A 21,973-nucleotide genomic window follows, 5' to 3' on the forward strand; every position below is an offset into this window, starting at 1 on the left:
AAATATGTTCCATCGATCGATACCGTTCAATGGGGTCTATACCAAAACGCGAACCTATATTGAAAATATTTTTTACATAAGTTTTCTCTCCGCTGAAAACTCATTATACCAATTTGCAGCAAAATCGATTCAAAAATGAATGTAAAACGTAAAAAAGACAGCCGCCGTTACATGAACGCTACAGGAAACCGCGGGCCTATGTGGCCCAATTTGAGCCCCACACTATCCACTAATATAAGAAACATTTTTGCAAAATTTTAGGAATCTACGCCCTTTACTTTAAAAGTTATTAGTACAGTTCCGCTAAAGTGCTCATATTTCGCACTGTGCGATGGAATATTTTGAAGAGTTGTGTATTACGTAACATCGAATATTTTTCCCAAAGATAACTTTAAAGGAATTTAAATTTTAAAAATTTGAGGCGATAAATGCAGTGTTTCGAGAACATTATTCTTGCAAATATTTTCTTCCCGCTCCTATCTGCAACTTTGCTGCAGAGGTCAAAACATTATTCGTATTGGTTTCGGAGATATAGCCCCGATATGCTTTAAAAAGGTCAATATTAAATCCGATCTAAGAACAAAACCCAAATAGGGGTTTTGTCTATTGGATCTCTACATTCATAAAATTCTCGGCAGAAGTTGTTTGCACGTAATTAGCTCAAAAATGATGCACAGTATTATCAAATCGCAACATTAATGTAATTTTCATAAAAGGGAGAGGTTAAGGCGTGGTTTTCAAGTTTCATTTTCGTAATTTGCCGGAACATGCCCCTAGAAATTAAAATATGGTCCAAAAATGGAATTTGGATATTTTTCCCACAAAAGTTATAGTCAACTTCACCCGCAACATATTATCCAATCATTATACAAAAATTATTGGCATCTTCTTTGACCAAAACTCTTACCTCGTGCAAACATTTGTCAGTATTATATACTATAACTGCGTACCCTAGCGTGGTTATGGTTACACTACACACAAATAAAACTGTTGGATCCCTGTATATACTAGGCTGTAACTCTGTTATCTGTACATCAAGATAAGTGGCATCAGTGGAAAGGTAGAGAGATCGTCTTCCAAATATTACTCTCATCTGCGGGTCTCTCTACCAGGAATAAATATATAAGCTATAAATTAAAAATTTTGCCAATTTTCACACAAAAGTTTCGGTCCATTTTATACGCTAAATACTATCTGATAATCACGTTAAATTGCAGGCTTCTTCTCTGTCGTAAACTCAACCCTTATTTAAAATTTACAGCTGATCAGACTATTGCGACCTACAGAGCAGCTACAAAATCAGATAAAAATTTTGTTTTTGGTCCATTTCAGCCCCTAAATATTTCACGATCATCACCAATGAAAATAGGTGTCTATTCTGCTTTGAAGCTGATCTTCGGTCCATAATTGTGGCCTGGAGCTTGATTACAATTCATAATGGACAAAAGGACACACATCGCTAAATGGCTTTATCTTGTCGAGATATGAATAATGTGTTAGTGTTAGTGTGTTTTTAGCAAAACAAACTTATAATACCTTTATCACATTGTGGAGTGGGGTATAAAAACATTTGAATGCGGTGTATTAGTTGCAGAGGAATTCAAGGTCAAAGTAAAAAAATTTAACTTTTTTTTTCTTTTTTTTTTCATATTTTAATGAAGTGAGTGTTTTTGAAATTTTCATATGTTCCAACTATTTAAGAAAGTTCAAACACTAATAAACAAACCATAAAAATACAAAAAAATTAAAAAAAACTAATTGTTTTAAAAAAAAACTTTAAAAAATATAAATTTTTTAAAATAAAACATAAAACTCATAAAACTCTTTTAAAAACTCATACATTAAAAAATTCCATTCGTATAAAAAGGCTATAATTTATATGGGAAACGGAAAAAACACACATTTTTACAGTGTTTTTATTATTATTACAGTGTTTTATTTAACTTGCTTTTGTGACTGTTTAGTTCAAATTTAGTAACTCATTTTCCACACAGTTGCAGTTGACCAATCGAACTAAAACTTTACACACTTTACAGATTTGAATGACAATACATAAATATGAAACCAAAACCAATATGGGTGCATTTTTTCTTATAGCCCGCATATAGCGGTACCATCCGATTTCAGGTATTTTGAGGATTCCATCTTCCTTTTAGCCCGAATTGGCTGTAACTTGTAATTTTGAGTTTCCAATTTCACAGAAACTTCCGCACCAAAAGCTGTGAACATAGGTCCAGGTTTTTGTATACGAGTACCCTCCATATAGCGATATCATACGATTTCCGGTATTTTGAAGTTTTTATCTACATTTTCGGCCTAAATTGGCTGTAATTCGGTTATGGGGTTCCGTTGAAGGTGGAAAGGGCAAGTTGAGAGAGGGAAGTTCAGAGAAGGTTTTTCGGAAGTTCTGAGGACCGGAGGAGGTTGTTCGGAAATTCGGAGGAGGATGTTGTTCGGAAATTCGGAGGAGGATGTTGTTCGGAATAGCAAAATCTATGCACTAAAAACTAGAAAATTATTTTTCTCTTAGCCTCAATAAGTATATTCTTTTTCATGATGGGATCTCCCAAATAAAACAATTGCATTTAAATTAAAAATGGTGACAATGGTTAATGGAAATAAACGACAAGCGTTTTATTTTAGAAATCCCATCGTGAAGAAGAATTATACTTATTAAGGCTAAGAGAAAAAATATTTTTTGGTTTTTAGTGCATTTATAAATAAAACACTGTAACTTTCAAAAAAATTAAAAAAGTTTTAAACGCACGGAACGCGACGATTACAAAAGTATATATGGGCTGAAAGAGGACTCTCTCGGTTATTACTCTGTGAAAACGGAACTTTGTTCCAATCTGTTCCCTAAAAGTTCTAGTCTACTAAATTTTGAATTTCACAAAAATTTAGTAACTGAGGATATATGTATCATATACATCACTTCGTGTAGACGCTACGGTAATTCATTGAAACGGTTCTTAAAGACAACTATCCTACCTTTGGTTTTTTGGTTTCCTTAGTTTCAATTTGTTTACTATCGAACCCCATAGAGAAATTAACAATCGGTGACGACAAAAATATGAGGTTTTGGCCAAGAAAATCGATTCTTGAGCCACTGTGCAGGGTAGATTTGAAGTCGCGAGTCAGACTATATATCGATTTAGTATTTTTACATTGATTTGCTCACACAAATTGACTTTCATCTTGGTAGATATCCCATTTTTCAATTTACTACTTAGGTCATAGCACGAGTTGTATTAAAGTAAAATGGAAAAATTACTTTCCTTTCGTTTATGAAGAAGACTAAATATTAAATTTTAGCAGGTTCGGTAAAACAATGTGACTAACCTTCACAATTCGGGAGATACTGTTCCATGGGGGCTATATCAAAACGTCGATCTATCCCTACAAATTTCTGGCGGAAAGTTGTTAGACTCAAAGAAGACTAAGTAACAAATTTACGATATTTCGGACAAACTTTCAAAATACCGAAAATCAAGAGGTATGTTTCTATGGGGGATATAGGAACCCGCGGACCTGTACTGATAATTCTCTTCTGGAATATTTTATAACCCCCTGGAAGAGTACATAACAAATTTCAGTCTTTCGGTGGGATATTGACGTCAAAACCTTCAGGATTACGAAAATGGAATATGGAATTTTAATACCCCAAATGAAGATCAAATACCAAATTTCAGCCATTTCGGTTGAATATTGAGGCCACAATCTTCCAAATACCGGAAATGGGGAGGTACCGATCTATGGGGGCTATATTAAGGCATGGACCTGTACAGACGAATTTCACATGAAACGTTTAAGACCAAATACTAAATTTCAGCCTATTCTGAGGAATATTGAGGCCACGATTTTCAAAGTACCGCAAATCGGGAGGTACCGTTCTATGGGGGCTATATAATGGCGTGGACCTATACCGACAACTTTAGAGGGTAAACTTGAATACCCCCAACGAAGACTAAATACTAAATTTCAGCCATTTCAATGGATTATTGTGACCATAATCCTCAAAATACCGAAAATCGGGAGGTACCGTTTTATGGGGGCTATATGATATCGTGGACCTGTACCGAAATATTTCTGGGGGTAAGTTTCGTACCCCCAACGACGACTAAATACCAAATTTCACCCATTTCGAAGGAATATTAAGGCCACATCCTTCAAAATACCGAAAATCGCGAGGTACCGTTCTATGGGGGCTATATGAAGGCGTGGACCTATACCGACAAATTTACCCCCAACGAAGACTAAATACCAAATTTCAGCCATTACGGTGTGATAATGAGGCTAAAACCTTAAGAATACCGAAAATCGGATGGTACCGTTCAATGGGGGCTATATCAAAATGTGGACCGATATAGCCCATTTGCAATACCAAACATCCTAGGAGTTATAGAAACTTCTACACCAAATTACAAAGCTCTATCTTAAAAATTGCGAGCTGTATCTTGATTTCAACAGACGGGCGGATACGGACATGGTTATACCGACTCAGAATTTTACCCTGATCAAGAATATATATACTTTAAAGGGTCTCCGATGAATATTTCGATGTGTTACAAACGGAATGACAAATTTAATTATACCCTCCATATTATGGTGGAGGGTATAATAAGTTATAACTCATATTCAAGTTAATATTAAACATTTTTATACAAAGGTCAAATATTGTAAATAGCTGATCGATTTATAGAAATAATTCATTCATTCACGCTAATAACATTTAATAGTCGCTGAAAAACTATAAAAAATACTGACGATATCGATAGTTGTTCTGATTGTTTTGTGTGCGTATTAAATAGCTTTGGATCGTTTTTTATAAGTGACCCCTCTGAATAAATTAAACAAAGAAAAGATTACTAAAGGGTCCACTCATTCTAATCATTACTAATTGTGGTTGCGATTAACGTGGCAAATTATTAAAGTATCAATATAAATTAAAAATAGGTCTTGGATATGCAATTTAAAAAAAAGAAATCAGTCAAGTTTTAACATTAGCGCATTGTCGACGTTACTTAGTATAATTGTGAACTGGAAAATTTCTTGAAAATGGCATACAGCAGATATAAATTTTTAATTGTGATTCTTTTAGCTAGTGATTTGGCAGATTCGTTGGACACACTGCTGGAATTAACCTCAAATACTATAGATGTGGCATGTAGGCTATTCTTGAATGCTTCTTAAATAACTATTTTAATTTCGTGCATCATTACAGGTAGGGCAGTTAAAAATACAGTCGAAAGCTATCCCATTAATCCTCCCTATATTGAGAAGGTTTCATTTCAATTGAGAACGGCATGCGGTACAATTGAATTTCCAGTGCAGCATGTAGACAAATTGCGAAAATTTCGACAATTTGATATTCGTAAGAAGACGGCGTTCTTTGTGGCCGGATGGATAGCTCCACCGGACTATTATTATATGAAGGATATTATAAAGGCATACAACTGTCGCAGAGATTATAATTTTGTGGTAAAATGTAATTTTGTGGAAAAGTAGGTGAAAGTCAAAGGAAGTTATAACGAAGTCATTTTAAATACTATGTATTTATGTTTATTATGAGCCGAAGGTTGTTAGCTTCGGAGGTATTGCTTATAACATTGTTCGACTGCACGCACTTCTGTTATATGTATATACATATTTTTACGTTTTTTAAATGTTTCTCTCTCTTTATAGTTGGTGAACACTGGTGGTTTTATTACAAATCTCTATGCCAACTCAGCCTATCACACTGATAAATTGGGAAAATTTTTAGCCATAGGCCTGCGGAATCTGGGACTTCGTGTTGACAACATGCATTTGATTGGACACAGTTTGGGTGCCCACATTGTGGGTAGTGCAGGACGTTATTACCGACAACTAACTGGGCGTAGATTGAAACGTATTACCGGACTCGACCCAGCCCGACCATGCTTTGTAACGCCCAGTGTATTTCCCCGCCTTAAACGTGGTGATGCCGAGTACATTGACATTATCCACTCGAATCCATTTCAATTTGGCAGCGAAGAATTAATTGGAGATGTCGATTTTTTTCCAGGTGGTTTTGTACCCTCCAAACCGGGTTGTGCTATTTCTATACGTTGTTCTCATGAAATTTCTGTACAATATTTTGCCGAATCTGTTTATCCGGAAAATGAGCGCAATTTTATTGGATCACAGTGTAGAAATTTGGAAGAATTGAAAGCGAAAAGTTGTAGTGGACCTAAATCTATTATGGGATTAGCAAATGCTGGAGTATCAAGGGGTATTCATTATGTACCGGTAAGACCAATACCACCATTTGGAGCTTATGCTAATGTGGCTGCTACGATTCGTTCATATCAATGTGGTCTATGTAGAAAATAAATGGGTAAAACAATGGTGGATTTGTGATGAATATTTTGATGGACGATATATTGCGTTTTTTTGTAACGTTTAGGCTAACAAGGGTATACATATGCACTTTTATACGTCCAAAATGTGACGAATTCCGATTCAGAAAATTTACAGCCTGCTTTTCTAAAAAAATTGTTTTTGAAATGAATCGTTCGTACTCAAACGTATACGTTTCAAATTTGGTTTTAATAAAAAATTAAAAAGCATTCGTCTGATTTCAAAAAGTGTTTTAAATCATAATATGGATGGTTTATTAAGATTATTTTCCCGTTTGTAAGGCATTGAAATAATCATTCCGTCTGTGGCAATCACTCTAGCATCCACAAAATGGAGATAGGACGCTTTTGTTTGCAGGCAGGTCAAGTTCAATGATGGCCTATATCGTTTTGGTATAGCCCCCATATAACGGTACCGCCCGATTTCAGGTATTTTGACGTTTTCAGTTACATTTTCAAACCGAATTAGCTATAATTAGACATTTAAGGTTCAAAAAATTTATATTCCAAAAATTATGGGCATAGGTCCATGTTACCCCATATAACGGTACCTTCCGATTTTCGGAATTTTGAGGATTTTAGCTACAAGTTTTAACCGAACTAGCTGTAATTTGACATTTGAGCTTCTCAGTGGTCACGAAACTTCCACCAATATTCGTCAACATACAGTGAGCGTCAAAATAAACTTTACACTTCTCAACATTTTTTGATTGCATTATTACACCGACATAGAGATATTATACGTATAACATATAAATGCAACTTTTTTAAGTATTAAGTGGTTAATTAAAATCCAGAAAATTTTAGGCCCTTCCCACGTTTCATTAGGGAATAAATGAAGATTGCCAAAATAACCCAATATTTTTCGCGTCAAAATAAAGTTTACACTTTTGCCAAACGCAAGAATTTTCTTATTTCTTTAACAAAATGAATGGATATTTTTGCTTTTGAACTTATTTTAATTTCGGCAAGTACTCTATTGATTTGTAGTCTAGATACTTCAATGGGTGATCCGAGAACAATATCTTCCACCTTCATTAACACGATATTAAAGACCCTAGTCTGGAGGAATGGGGCAAATACCAAAGGTTTACGTAACACATGGGCAGGAATCTAACGCATTCGGCTATAATTATGAATAACAAGTTCCTATATTTGACTCCTATGTATATCGGGTCACCCATTGAAGTCTCTAGACTACAAATCCATAGAGTACTTGCCGAAAAAATTCGACAAAAACCGTAATGGAGGCCTATTTTATGCCAATATTACACGAAAGTGGTACCACGAGTAAAATGGGGGAAATATCACCGGATTACACCAAAACACTCGTTAATTTATTGTTTGGAGGCTCGTAAGTGATGAAAATAAGTTCAAAAGCAAAAATATCCATTCATTTTGTTAAAGAAATAGGAAAATTCTTGCGTTTGGCAAAAGTGTAAACATTATTTTGACGCATCAAATTTTGGGTTATTTTTGCAATCTTCATTTATGAAACCTGGAAAGGACCTAATATTTTCTGGATTTTAATTCACCACTAAATACTTAAAAAAGTTGCATTAATATGTTATACGTATAATATCTCTATGTCGGTGTAATAATGCAATCAAAAAAATTTTGAGAGGTGTAAAGTTTATTTTGACGCTCACTGTAGGTCTTTGTTTTGGTATAGCCCCAATATGACGGTACTTCACGATTTTCGATATTTTGAGGAGTTTAGCTACAATTTTTAACCAGCTGTAATTCGACATTTAAGGTTCTCTGTGGTCACGAAACTTCTTCACCAAAAATCGTCAACATGAGTCCATGTTTTGGTATAGCTCCCACATAACGGTAACTCCCTATTTTCGGTATTTTAGCTACATTTTTTAACCGAACTAGATGTAATATGGCATTTAAGGTTCTCAGTGGTCACGAAACTTCTATACCAAAAATCGTCAACATAGGTCCATATTTTGGTATAGCCCCCATATAACAGTATCTCCCGATATTCGGTATTTTGAGGATTTTAGCTACAATTTATATAGCTGTAATTTGACATTTGAGGGTCTCTGTGGTCACGAAACTTCTCCACCAACAATAGAACTAGCTGTAATTTGACATTTGAAGTTTTCAGTAAAAATCGTCAATCGTAACTACATTGCTTGACGGATCTACCCGTAATTTTACTTTTGAGTTTCCCTGCAGTTATAAAACTTTTCCACCAAAAATTGTAATGATAGGTCCATATTTTGATATAGCCCCGTAGGTGGAACCTTACACCTGGCTGAATACATTGTTTAGACTAGATTAGATAATTTAGGCATTTGTGGTATCCGTAGTCGAAAAAATGTTATAGCTAAAATTGTTAAAACATAATTGGTTTCCTTTCAATTTTAATTAAGACTATTATATTGTGGAGGGCATAAAAAGTTCGACCAGGCCGAACTTAACGACTTTTACTTGTTTGATTTGTTCTCATTGAAAATTGTGTTCTTTGTAGCAAAGTTGCAAAACAAAGAAGTAAGAGAAGGCTATAGTCGAACGGCGTCGACCATGTAATACCATACACCACTTCCTCTGGACACTATTTTTCCAAAGACCAAACTAGTGCCAAATTATCTTCTTTATTAAATGTTAATTCTTTACGGGTTTGATACCATATAGGGCTTAGTCTCTAACGACAAAGTCAATCTCATACTGTTACGGTTATAAAATCCTCTATTAAAGGGTTTTGCTTTATTTTTTGGTTTTATTCCGAGATTTTGAGGACATCTAACAAATAAACAAAAATATTATCCTCCAAACATGAATACTTTGTCACACAACTAGATAAAATATGGTCCCACAGTTGGTCTAGCAAATGTAGAAATTCCTTGTTAACTTTTTTGGGCTCCGCATCGTGTTATCCGTTAAAATTATGGCGTTTCCCCGAACTAAGTGCTTTTAAATTATGTTTACTGGGACATTTGTGAACTTTTTGTTCTATTTCCAATACAATATAATGCTTTTATAGTCTCCTAGGACGTTTGAAATATTACTTTTTGGAATTTGGGATGTAAATTCTGACCTGATGTTCTGTCAGGGGTCATATAATTCCAATATTTTATGTATTTTCTTTACAGTTAATTGCGTTGGTACCCAAACATATTAAATTGAAATATGTTACAAAATGTTGCAAACATATATTTGTTTGGACTCAAACAAATTATGTTTGGATCCAAACATATATTTGTTTGCAATCAGTCCCAAACACATATTTGTTGGGATCCAAACTAATTTCTAACATATATTTTTCTGCGTGTACACTTCAGTAATCTTAATTCCAAATTTCAGGATTCCAGCTCCATCCGTTCATCCAAATCCAAACTGTAACAAATTTAGTACTATTTAGTACTTTTCGTACCCATAAGTAAGAATTTCCAAAACTACTTCAATCCTACACGCCTACCGTAATCTTAATTCAGAACTTCAGGATTCTATTCGTTCACCCAAATACCCATTGCACCAAGTTTAGTACTTTTTGTACTCTAAGTACGAATTTCCATAACCAACTCAATATTACACTCCAACAGCAATCCCAATTCCAAATTTCGGGATTCCAGGTCTATCCGTTCACCCAAATTCCCATTGTACCGAATTTAGTACTGAAACTACCTTAATCCTACACTTCAACAATAATCTCAATTCTAAATTTCAGGATTCCAGATTCCAAATCTACCAAATTTAGTACTTTTTATACTCTAAGTACTCCAAAACTACCTCAATCCTACACTCCAACAGCAATTTTATTTCCAAATTTCTGGATCCCTGCTCTATCCGTTCATCGAAATCTAAAGTGCAACATATTTAGTACTTTTTGTTTTTTAAGTACGAATTCCCACAACTATCTTAGTCCTACCCTCCATCAGGAATATCAATTCCAAATTTCAGGATTCCAGCTATATCCGTTCACCTAAATCCCCATTGTACTAAATTTAGTACTATTTAGTACTTTTCGTACACATAAGTACGAATTTGCAAAACTACATCCAAATCTCAATCCTACGTTCCTGCAGTGATCCTAATTCCAAGTTTCAGGATTCAAACTCTATCCGTCAGCCCAAATCCAAATTGTACCAAATTTAGTACCATTCACTCTTCGTACAAATGAGTGAGTACACATTTCCAAGACCATCTCCTTGTATCAACCCAACTTCTCAACCTTGATTCTCATTCAAAATTTCAAGCTTCTAGGTCTATCCGTTCAGATAATACCAAATGGTACCAAATTTTGTACATTTTCGTATTTTTCGTACACTTCTAGTTCGAATTTTTGAAAACCGTTCTGTACGTTTATCTATATTCCATCAGTGACCCTCATCCAAATTTCAGAATTCTAACTCTACCGGTTCGCCAAATACAAGTGGTACCATATTTAGTACCTTTTATTACTTTTTGTACCCTTCTAGTTCGAATTTCCAAAAACCCAGCCTTATCTGACACCTTCGGATCAAGAGTTACCCTCAACCAAAATTTGAAGATTCTAGCTTTAGCCGTTTATCCTGGGCGTTGATTATATAAAGGTGATTATATTCGGTCCAAAATGTGGCCTTCGTAATATTTTTTCCAAACTTAGTTTAAGTTCGAAGATAAGCCATTTCGGTCCACTCCTTCAGGTACCTCACCAACAAAAGTTCAAAAATGTTCGAAAAAATTGTGCGCACGATAACTCTTGAATATTTCTCCACCACTTCGGGTACCTCCCACACGACATTTCGGATAAGTTCACTTTAAGACCTCCTATCGAATCACTTTAATTTTTGTTGAAGCAACTTGCATTCACTGCCTCATTTACGACGCACAATGGTTCAGGAATCGATTTTTCTGGCCAAAAATCAAAATTTTGTTTTGTAACAGATATTTAATTTCTATATGGAATTCGATAGTAAACATATTGAAACTAAGGAAACCAAAAAATTAGGTCAAAATATTGGAAGGTGCGGGCGTGGGGTGCCCCTAAAGACGAACATTTTTTCCAATTTTTAGAAATACGTAATTTTTGAAAACTTCTGGAGAAAGAAATAGCTATTTCTTGGAAACTATAACATAAATTGCGTTCGCTCTTTTTTTGTTAGGTAGGTAGGATTGTGGCCTTTAAAAATAAATTAAACAAATTACCGTGGCGTTTACACTACATGAGCTATTTTATTTTTCCTCAGGTACTAAATTTTATGAAATTCCAAATTTAGTGGACTAGAACTTTTGTGGAACAACATGGAACAATGTTCTGTTTCCACAGAAATATGCCCGAAAGTCTCCTCTTTTAGCCCATATATACTTTTGTTCCCGTCCCGTTCCGTCCGTTTAACACTTTTTTAAATTTATTGAAATTACATGGGTAAAAATGTGTGTTTTTCCATACCAATTCCCATATGAATTACAGCTTTTTTACACAAATTAAAATTGTTTGGAGTATATGAGTTTTCATATGAGTTATATAAGTTTTATGAACACCCAAGGAGCATTTTATTTTAATTTTTGAAAAAATTTAAATTTTTTGCATTTTTTAATGTGAAAAATTTGTGAAAAAAATTTTTTAATTTTTTTTTCGAAAAATTTTTTTTAATTTTTTTTTTGCATTTTTATGGTTTATTTATTGGCGTTTGACCATCTTTAATATATAAGGAGATATAAAAACAAAAAAGCACTGATATTTTGATGAAAAATCGTAAAAAAATTCAAAAGTTTAACTTTGACATTGAATTCCTCTGCAACTACCAGACCGAATTTGACCGCTTATAATTCACCGGAAAGCTGATTGTGTTATCTGTCTAACAAAAAAAGAATTGTGAAAATATCTCTATCCGTTCAAAAGTTACAGAATTTTGACCAGGAAAAAACGATTCTGAACCACTGTGCGACGTTAAATGTTTTTTCAGGGGCAAGTAAATTCTTCTTGAGAAAACAGCCCGAAAGGTGCAAAAAACCATTATGACACCATATGTAGTGGCTGGGAAGCACGATAACTCTCGAATCGATCAAACTATTTGATCCAAATTTTAGCCTTCGTCATATTTTTTTAAACTTAGTCTCAGTTCGAAGATGGGCAATACCGGTCCACAACTTCCGGTACTTCCCCCCAATATTTAAAAATATCACTAAAATGGTATCCACGACATCTCTAGAACGGGACAACCAATTTGGTCTATACTTGGGATCTCCTAATATTTTGTCCAAATTTAGTTTAACTTCTAAAATGACCAATATTGGTCCTCTCCTTAGGGTACCTCCCCCACAAAAGTTCAACATTTGTGTCTAAGTACAGTTTAGGGTCTGTTTCAAGATTCTTTGAAAATGTATACCGTTGTGGTCCTGTTTAAAGCGAAAACATAATCCGTTATTATTATTATTATTATTATTATTATTATTTTTTATTATTATTATTATCATTATTATTATTATTATTATTATTATTATTATTATTATTATTATTATTATTATTATTATTATTATTATTATTATTATTATTATTATCATTATTATTAGTATTATTATTATTAGTATTATTATTATTATTATTATTATTATTATTATTATTATTGTTATTGTTATTGTTATTGTTATTATTATTATTATTATTATTATTATTATTATTATTATTATTATTATTATTATTATTATTATTATTATTATTATTATTATTATTATTATTATTATTATTATTATTATTATTATTATTATTATTATTATTATTATTATTATTATTATTATTATTATTATTATTATTATTATTATTATTATTATTATTATTATTATTATTATTATTATTATTATTATTATTATTATTATTATTATTATTATTATTATTATTATTAGTATCATTATTATTAGTATTAGTATTATTATTAGTATTATTATTATTATTATTATTATTGTTATTGTTATTGTTATTGTTATTGTTATTGTTATTGTTATTGTTATTGTTATTGTTATTGTTATTGTTATTGTTATTGTTATTGTTATTGTTATTGTTATTGTTATTGTTATTGTTATTGTTATTGTTATTGTTATTGTTATTGTTATTGTTATTGTTATTGTTATTGTTATTGTTATTGTTATTGTTATTGTTATTGTTATTGTTATTGTTATTGTTATTGTTATTGTTATTGTTATTGTTATTGTTATTGTTATTGTTATTGTTATTGTTATTGTTATTGTTATTGTTATTGTTATTGTTATTGTTATTGTTATTGTTATTGTTATTGTTATTGTTATTGTTATTGTTATTGTTATTGTTATTGTTATTGTTATTGTTATTGTTATTGTTATTGTTATTGTTATTGTTATTGTTATTGTTATTGTTATTGTTATTGTTATTGTTATTGTTATTGTTATTGTTATTGTTATTGTTATTGTTATTGTTATTGTTATTGTTATTGTTATTGTTATTGTTATTGTTATTGTTATTGTTATTGTTATTGTTATTGTTATTGTTATTGTTATTGTTATTGTTATTGTTATTGTTATTGTTATTGTTATTGTTATTGTTATTGTTATTGTTATTGTTATTGTTATTGTTATTGTTATTGTTATTGTTATTGTTATTGTTATTGTTATTGTTATTGTTATTGTTATTGTTATTGTTATTGTTATTGTTATTGTTATTGTTATTGTTATTGTTATTGTTATTGTTATTGTTATTGTTATTGTTATTGTTATTGTTATTGTTATTGTTATTGTTATTGTTATTGTTATTGTTATTGTTATTGTTATTGTTATTGTTATTGTTATTGTTATTGTTATTGTTATTGTTATTGTTATTTATTGTTATTGTTATTGTTATTGTTATTGTTATTGTTATTGTTATTGTTATTGTTATTGTTATTGTTATTGTTATTGTTATTGTTATTGTTATTGTTATTGTTATTGTTATTGTTATTGTTATTGTTATTGTTATTGTTATTGTTATTGTTATTGTTATTGTTATTGTTATTGTTATTGTTATTGTTTATTGTTATTGTTATTGTTATTGTTATTGTTATTGTTATTGTTATTGTTATTGTTATTGTTATTGTTATTGTTATTGTTATTGTTATTGTTATTGTTATTGTTATTGTTATTGTTATTGTTATTGTTATTGTTATTGTTATTGTTATTGTTATTGTTATTGTTATTGTTATTGTTTTGTTATTGTTATTGTTATTGTTATTGTTATTGTTATTGTTATTGTTATTGTTATTGTTATTGTTATTGTTATTGTTATTGTTATTGTTATTGTTATTGTTATTGTTATTGTTATTGTTATTGTTATTGTTATTGTTATTGTTATTGTTATTGTTATTGTTATTGTTATTATGTTATTGTTATTGTTATTGTTATTGTTATTGTTATTGTTATTGTTATTGTTATTGTTATTGTTATTGTTATTGTTATTTTATTGTTATTGTTATTGTTATTGTATTGTTATTGTTATTGTTATTGTTATTGTTATTGTTATGTTATTGTTATTGTTATTGTTATTGTTATTGTTATTGTTATTGTTATTGTTATTGTTATTGTTATTGTTATTGTTATTGTTATTGTTATTGTTATTGTTATTGTTATTGTTATTGTTATTGTTATTGTTATGTTATTGTTATTGTTATTGTATGTTATTGTTATTGTTATTGTTATTGTTATTGTTATTGTTATTGTTATTGTTTATTGTATTGTTATTGTTAATGTTATTGTTATTGTTATTGTTATTGTTATTGTTATGGTTATTGTTATTGTTATTGTTATTGTTATTGTTATTGTTATTGATATTGTTATTGTTATTGTTATTGTTATTGTTATTGTTATTGTTATTGTTATTGTTATTGTTATTGTTATTGTTATTGTTATTGTTATTGTTATTGTTATTGTTATTGTTATTGTTATTGTTATTGTTATTGTTATTGTTAATGTTATTGTATTGTTATTGTTATTGTTATTGTTATTGTTATTGTTATTGTTATTGTTATTGTTATTGTTATTGTATGTATTGTTATTGTTATTGTTATTGTTATTGTTATTGTTATTGTTATTGTTATTGTTATTGTTATTGTTATTGTTATTGTTTGTTATTGTTATTGATATTGTTATTGTTATTGTTAATGTTATTGTTATTGTTATTGTTATTGTTATTGTTATTAGTTATTGTTATTGTTATTGTTATTGTTATTGTTATTGTTATTGTTATTGTTATTGTTATTGTTATTGTTATTGTTATTGTTATTGTTATATGTTATTGTTATTGTTATTGTTATTGTTAATTGTTATTGTTAATGTTATTGTTATTGTTATTGTATTGTTATTGTTATTGTTATTGTTATTGTTATTGTTATTGTTATTGTTATTGTTATTGTTATTGTTATTGTTATTGTTATTGTTATTGTTATTGTTATTGTTATTGTTATTGTTATTGTTATTGTTATTGTTATTGTTATTGTTATTGTTATTGTTATTGTTATTGTTATTGTATTGTTATTGTTATTGTTATTGTTATTGTTATTGTTATTGTTATTGTTATTGTTATTGGTAATTGTTATTGTTATTGTAATGTTATTGTTATTGTTATTGTTATTGTTATTGTTATTGTTATTGTTATTGTTATTGTTATTGTTATTGTTATTGTTATTGTTATTGTTATTGTATTGTTATTGTTATTGTTATTGTTCTTGTTATTGTTATTGTATTGTTATTGTTATTGTTATTGTATTGTTATTGTTATTGTTATGTATTTATTGTTATTTTATTGTTATTGTTATTGTTATTGTTATTGTTATTGTTATTGTTATTGTTATTGTTATTGTTATTGTTATTGTATATTGTTATTGTTATTGTTATTGTTATTGTTATTGTTATTGTTATTGTTATTGCTATTGTTATTGTTATTGTTATTGTTATTGTTATTGTTATTGTTATTGTTATTGTTATTGTTATTGTTATTGTTATTGTTATTGTTATTGTTATTGTTATTGTTATTGTTATTGTTATTGTTATTGTTATTGTTATTGTTATTGTTATTGTTATTGTTATTGTTATTGTTATTGTTATTGTTATTGTTATTGTTATTGTTATTGTTATTGTTATTGTTATTGTTATTGTTATTGTTATTGTTATTGTTATTGTAAGATATTGTATGTTTAATGTTATTGTTATAGTTATTGTTATTGTTATTGTTATTGTTATTGTTATTGTTATTGTTATTGTTATTGTTATTGTTTATAGTTAATGTTATTGTTATTGTTATGTTATTGTTATTGTTATTGTTATTGTTATTATTTTATTGTTTGTAATAGTTATTGTTATTGTTATTTATATTGTTATTGTTATTGTTATTGTTATTGTTATTGTTATTGTTATTGTTATTGTTATTGTTATTGTTATTGTTATTGTTATTGTTATTGTTATTGTTATTGTTATTGTTATTGTTATTGTTATTGTTATATGTTATTGTATTGTTATTGTTATTGTTATTGTTATTGTTATTGTTATTGTTATTGTTATTGTTATTGTTATTGTTATTGTTTATTGTTATTGTTATTGTTATTGTTATTGTTATTGTTATTGTTATTGTTATTGTTATTGTTATTGTTATTGTTATTGTTATTGTTATTGTTATTGTTATGTTATTGTTATTGTTATTGTTATTGTTATTGTTATTGTTATTGTTATTGTTATTGTTATTGTTATTGTTATTGTTATTGTTATGTTATTGTTATTGTTATTGTTATTGTTATTGTTATTGTTATTGTTATTGTTATTGTTATTGTTATTGTTATTGTTATTGTTATTGTTATTGATATTGTTATTGTTATTGTTATTGTTATTGTTATTGTTATTGTTATTGTTATTGTTATTGTTATTGTTATTGTTATTTGTTATTGTATATTTGTTATTGTTATTGTTATTGTTATTGTTATTGTTATTGTTATTGTTATTGTTATTGTTATTGTTATTGTTATTGTTATTGTTATTGTTATTGTTATTGTTATTGTTATTGTTATTGTTATTGTTATTGTTATTGTTATTGTTATTGTTATTGTTATTGTTATTGTTATTATTATTATTATTACTATTATTAGTATTATTATTATTATTATTATATATAAACTCGTTGAGCACTTCTACTTGAATATGTTAATGTGCAAGACTTCTCATAGGAATCCAGGAGAACGCTTGTGAGATCTTCAAATTCTCGATGTGTGAAGGTGTGGCATTTCACTCAGAAGCTAGGGTGTTGAATTCCTTTTATTTGGTCCTTCTGCGGTTCCTATGAGACGGTTGGCTTTTACATCGGTACAAGACTTGATCTGTACAAGACTCCGATACCCTCCAGTCTGTTATACAATTATCCTCTTTATTGGTAAGAGTGAGGTCTATTACCTCCTCCCTAACCGTATTTTGGACTTACCTCTCACATTGGTGTCACTGCTTCCCCAGTGGAAGCATTGAGCATTTGCATAACAGCCGATTACCAAACTGCAACTGCTCGATGTAATGAACCTGATGGTGTCATTCCGGCGATGCTTCAAAACGCACCACCTGCCTCGGTTACCACACTGGAGGATATTTTTGAGGGCTTGTCTGCTACTGACGCACGTAGTAAGGAAAGAGGTGAGAGTGACATACATTCCTATGACTGAAAAGTAGCAAGGAAAATCATTCAAAATCCATTGGATTTAAGAAGAAAATTTACTCAGGGGGTCCCGCAACATTATCCCACACTTATATGTCACGGTGCGTCTGACCAACTTTAAATGGAATGTGCTAACATCTAGGATGTTTTTGCGGATTCGGAAACACAATGTTCATAGATAAGAATAATGAAAAAAAAAACAAAAAAATTGCAGGAGCGCTTTTCAAATTAATCGCGATCAAAGTTCACATTAATAGGGTTTTTTAGGTATTCACGATTTTGCTTGGAACCCGTAACTGTGAAAATTCTCTACCAGATTGAGCTTTATGACTTTTTCCTTATTTTTACAATTTTTGAGATATGGAAGTTGAAATTGGGACAATGAACTGACAGAATCGCTTCGTTACAAAATAATTTAATGCACGGTGCGCCCTAACTAACTTTAAATGAAAACCGCTTACACCTGGGAAGTTTATGATATATAATATATATGATTAATAGAAATAAATAATATATACATTTGATAAATATAATATGTATAAACTAAAATTTTTAACTTTGACCTTAAATTCCTATGCAAATACGAGGGGAACTTGAAAAGTTTGCGGCCTAGGCAACACGCAGTGCCGCAGGCGTCATTTGACATTTTTTGGAAAGTTTGATAGTTTTTAGCCAAAGCGTACTCAGGACAGTTTGACATACGACCATGTGTTGTGTTATTTACAGTGACTTGAAAAAATCACTTTGCAAAAAAATGCAATTTAATTGTGAACATTTTCGTCCGATAATTTTTCACAACTTTAAACGTGGATAATCACGGCAAGAGTGCATCGATCAAATTAAATCTTTGTATGTCGATAAAGGCCCATCCTATAGCTCGATAAAAAACTGGTCTAATGAATTCAATCATGGCCGACACTCGCCAAAGGTTCGTTAGGGTCGTTCAAAAACAATCGCTGTGCCAGAAAAAATTAAGTCGTGTGTAAACGGATAATGCAAGATTGCCATGTTATTTACCGTTAGATAGAGGCATACGTGGACATTTATTCCACCAACTAGCATTTCATATTGCATTGACACTTGGCGCCAAAAATTGGGTTTTTCTCGTCGGATCCCGTGTTGATCGGTGCAAAAAATTTCGAAAAAATACGATTGCGGTGCTTCAAAAGACGTTTATAAGATGGATCCAGGTGACGAATAATGGAACTTCTGGAATCGCCAGAAGATGCTGTAAAAGCCACTGTAAACAACCCAACAGATGGTCGTATGTCAAACTGTCCTGAGTACGCTTCGGCTAAAAAAAGTCAAACTTTCCAAAAAAGTCAAATAACGCAAAATCTAGTTCCCCTCCTCGCAAACTTTTCTAGTTCATCTCGTACTAGACCGAAATTGAATGTTTTGAATGCATCGGAAAGCTGATTATGTTATCTGTCGAACGAAAAATATATGAAAATATCTCTATCCGTTCAAAAGTTACAGAGGTTTGACAAGGAAAAAACGATTCTGAACCACTATGCTCAGGAGGTTTCTGATTAGTCCAAACTTTGCACATCGTATTATTTCGTCCAGTTATGTATCAGGTTGGAATGTGGTCTTTATCAGTCCTGTCCTGTCGGATACCTCCCACACAAAATGTGGGAAAAATGCTGTTTAACAGACCATCTCGGATTGTTTTGATTTTTTCCAAAAAGTTCTTCATGCGGCCTTGTTACGACGGCGTAATTTTTTCGGATGCAGCCTTTACTACCTGAGAATTATGTCCGAATATCGACTACATCGGACTACTCTTTCGTGTACCACCCACACAAAGTTCAGAAATAGTGCAGTTGGAGGACTCGTCTGGATCATTTTTAAATTTTTGCCAACATGATTTGTATGCGGCCTTAGTTAAGATGGTACAATGTTTTTTCGGTGCAAATCCATACTTTCTGAGAATTTGGCCCAAAAACTCAAAATACCCCTATAGATGTCAGAATTATTGTGTTTGCTTCTTTTCTTTATGTCCGAGGGTTAGGATATATCTCTAGGGGCAAAGCTGACTGATACTTTCGTACTTGTAGCTATATATTTTAATCGAACTACCAGAATGTTAATAAATGGTCATAAATGGTTCGCTTCCAAGTTGTTGTTTCTTAATTTGCTAAATTATAAAAAAACTACAATTAATCCGTTTAATTCCGATGTAATTAGATTAATTTACCCTTAACCTGTATATGTGTATATCGTCGAGATGAATAACAAGCTAACTTAAAGACCGCCATATTATATGGGGTACACTTTGGTGAAGGGTATAATATTTTTTTAACTTTAGGAAATTACCAGAAGAAGTGGACCGGTTTGAAATTTCTTAAAATTTGGTATAATTTTTTGAGAAATTGTAGTATCGATCTTTTTTTATGAGAGTTATCGTGTACATCAAGTGCACTAAATCTACTCCAAAGTATCTGATCGAATGTGGTACTTACATAGGTGGGGGGAGTCTGGAACAATGATTTTGGTGAGTCATTTTTTAATTGTATTAAATAATATATATACTTATACATCTATACAACAAGGGGCCATACGATTGAGATTATAAGACGCCAACAAAATTATATAGAAGTGATTCCACGTGAAGCAATCGTTTTACGGTTCTATTGTAATGTAATATTGTATGGTCAAAATTTTTAGTAAGAACAAGTAAAAAATCGTTAAGTTCGGTCGGGCCGAACGTTTTATACCCTCTACCATAAATCATTCTTAACTAAAATGGAATAATTACTTTAATTAAATTTTTAAATTTTTCGACACTGATAAAGAATGTGTTCAACCAAACAGGTGGTACCTTTATAGGGGGTATATATCGAAGTGTGATGTATCGAAGTGTTTAACTGTATAGAACCCCAAATATCAAATTACGGGTAGTTCCGTCAAAAAATTTAGCTAAGTCCCTCAAAATACCAAAAATCGGGAGGTACCGTTATGTGGGGACTATACCAAAACATCGATCTATGTTGACGGTTTTTGGTGGAGAACTTTCATGACTACTGAGAACTTCAAATGTAAAATTACAGCAATATCGGTTAAAAATTGTAGCTAAAATCCGCAAAATACCGAAAATCGGGAGGTATCGTTATATGGGTGCTATACCAAAACGTGGATCTATGTCGACGATTTTTATTGGGGAAATTTCGCGACCACAGATAACCTCAAATGACAAATTACAGCAAGTTCGGTAAGGAACTGTAGCTAAACCCCTCAAAATACCGAAAATCGGAAGGTACGGTTATATGGGGGCTATACCAAAACATGGGCCGATATAGCTCATCTTCGAACTTGATCTGAATATGGCAAAAATAGGCTTCCCTAATTTTTGCGGACGCTAGAGGTATTACAACGGATAGACAGATGGACATGGCTAGATCGACCCATAATTTTATCCTGATCAAGAATATATGTATATATTTTATAGAATCGCAAATGATTATTTCAGTGCGTAACAAACGGAAAAACAAACTTAATATACCCTCCATACTATGGTGTAGGGTATACAAATACAACCAAAACTTCTTTCTTTTCAGACGCTTCGTCATTATAACCGATAGCGAAATCCATTTTATTAAAATCGTTATCGTTATGACCAATATTCGTTCGTGTGGGCTAAAAACTGCTAATCTCTCGATTTCATCATTATATAAACGATTTCGTGGCTTTCATTTTTTAATGTAACCCACCGAGTATATTTATATGATACTAGCAGACCCCGGTCCGCGTTGCTGGCCCGTCGTATTGAATTTTCATTACAACTTTTTATGGAGTTTATTCTTTACAATTTAATTTCTTTGGGTCCATTGTCAAATCTAGTTATTCATTGAATATTTTCAATTGATCAGTTTTCAAGATATAACATATTTAAAAAAGTGGGTGTGGCCTGGGATTTTAGCTCCAAATATGTACCTTGGGTCGGAGACACAACCCCATTGCCTCCCAA

General features: G+C 30.7%; 1 protein-coding gene across 1 annotated transcript; it reads left to right on the forward strand.

Moving 5' to 3' along the window:
* The first annotated feature begins 4,780 nt into the window (after positions 1-4,780).
* Positions 4,781-6,408, forward strand: LOC141399947 (vitellogenin-1-like). The gene is made up of 3 exons (XM_073979314.1): positions 4,781-5,167; positions 5,225-5,481; positions 5,686-6,408. Exons 1-3 carry the CDS (start codon positions 5,059-5,061, stop codon positions 6,352-6,354), a joined length of 1,035 nt encoding a protein of 344 aa, XP_073835415.1. The 5' UTR covers positions 4,781-5,058; the 3' UTR covers positions 6,355-6,408.
* Positions 6,409-21,973: the final 15,565 nt, after the last annotated feature.

This window comes from Musca autumnalis, unplaced genomic scaffold (assembly GCF_047663935.1).
Source record: "Musca autumnalis isolate F117 unplaced genomic scaffold, ASM4766393v1 scaffold_3, whole genome shotgun sequence".
NCBI classification, from domain to species: Eukaryota; Metazoa; Arthropoda; class Insecta; order Diptera; family Muscidae; genus Musca; species Musca autumnalis.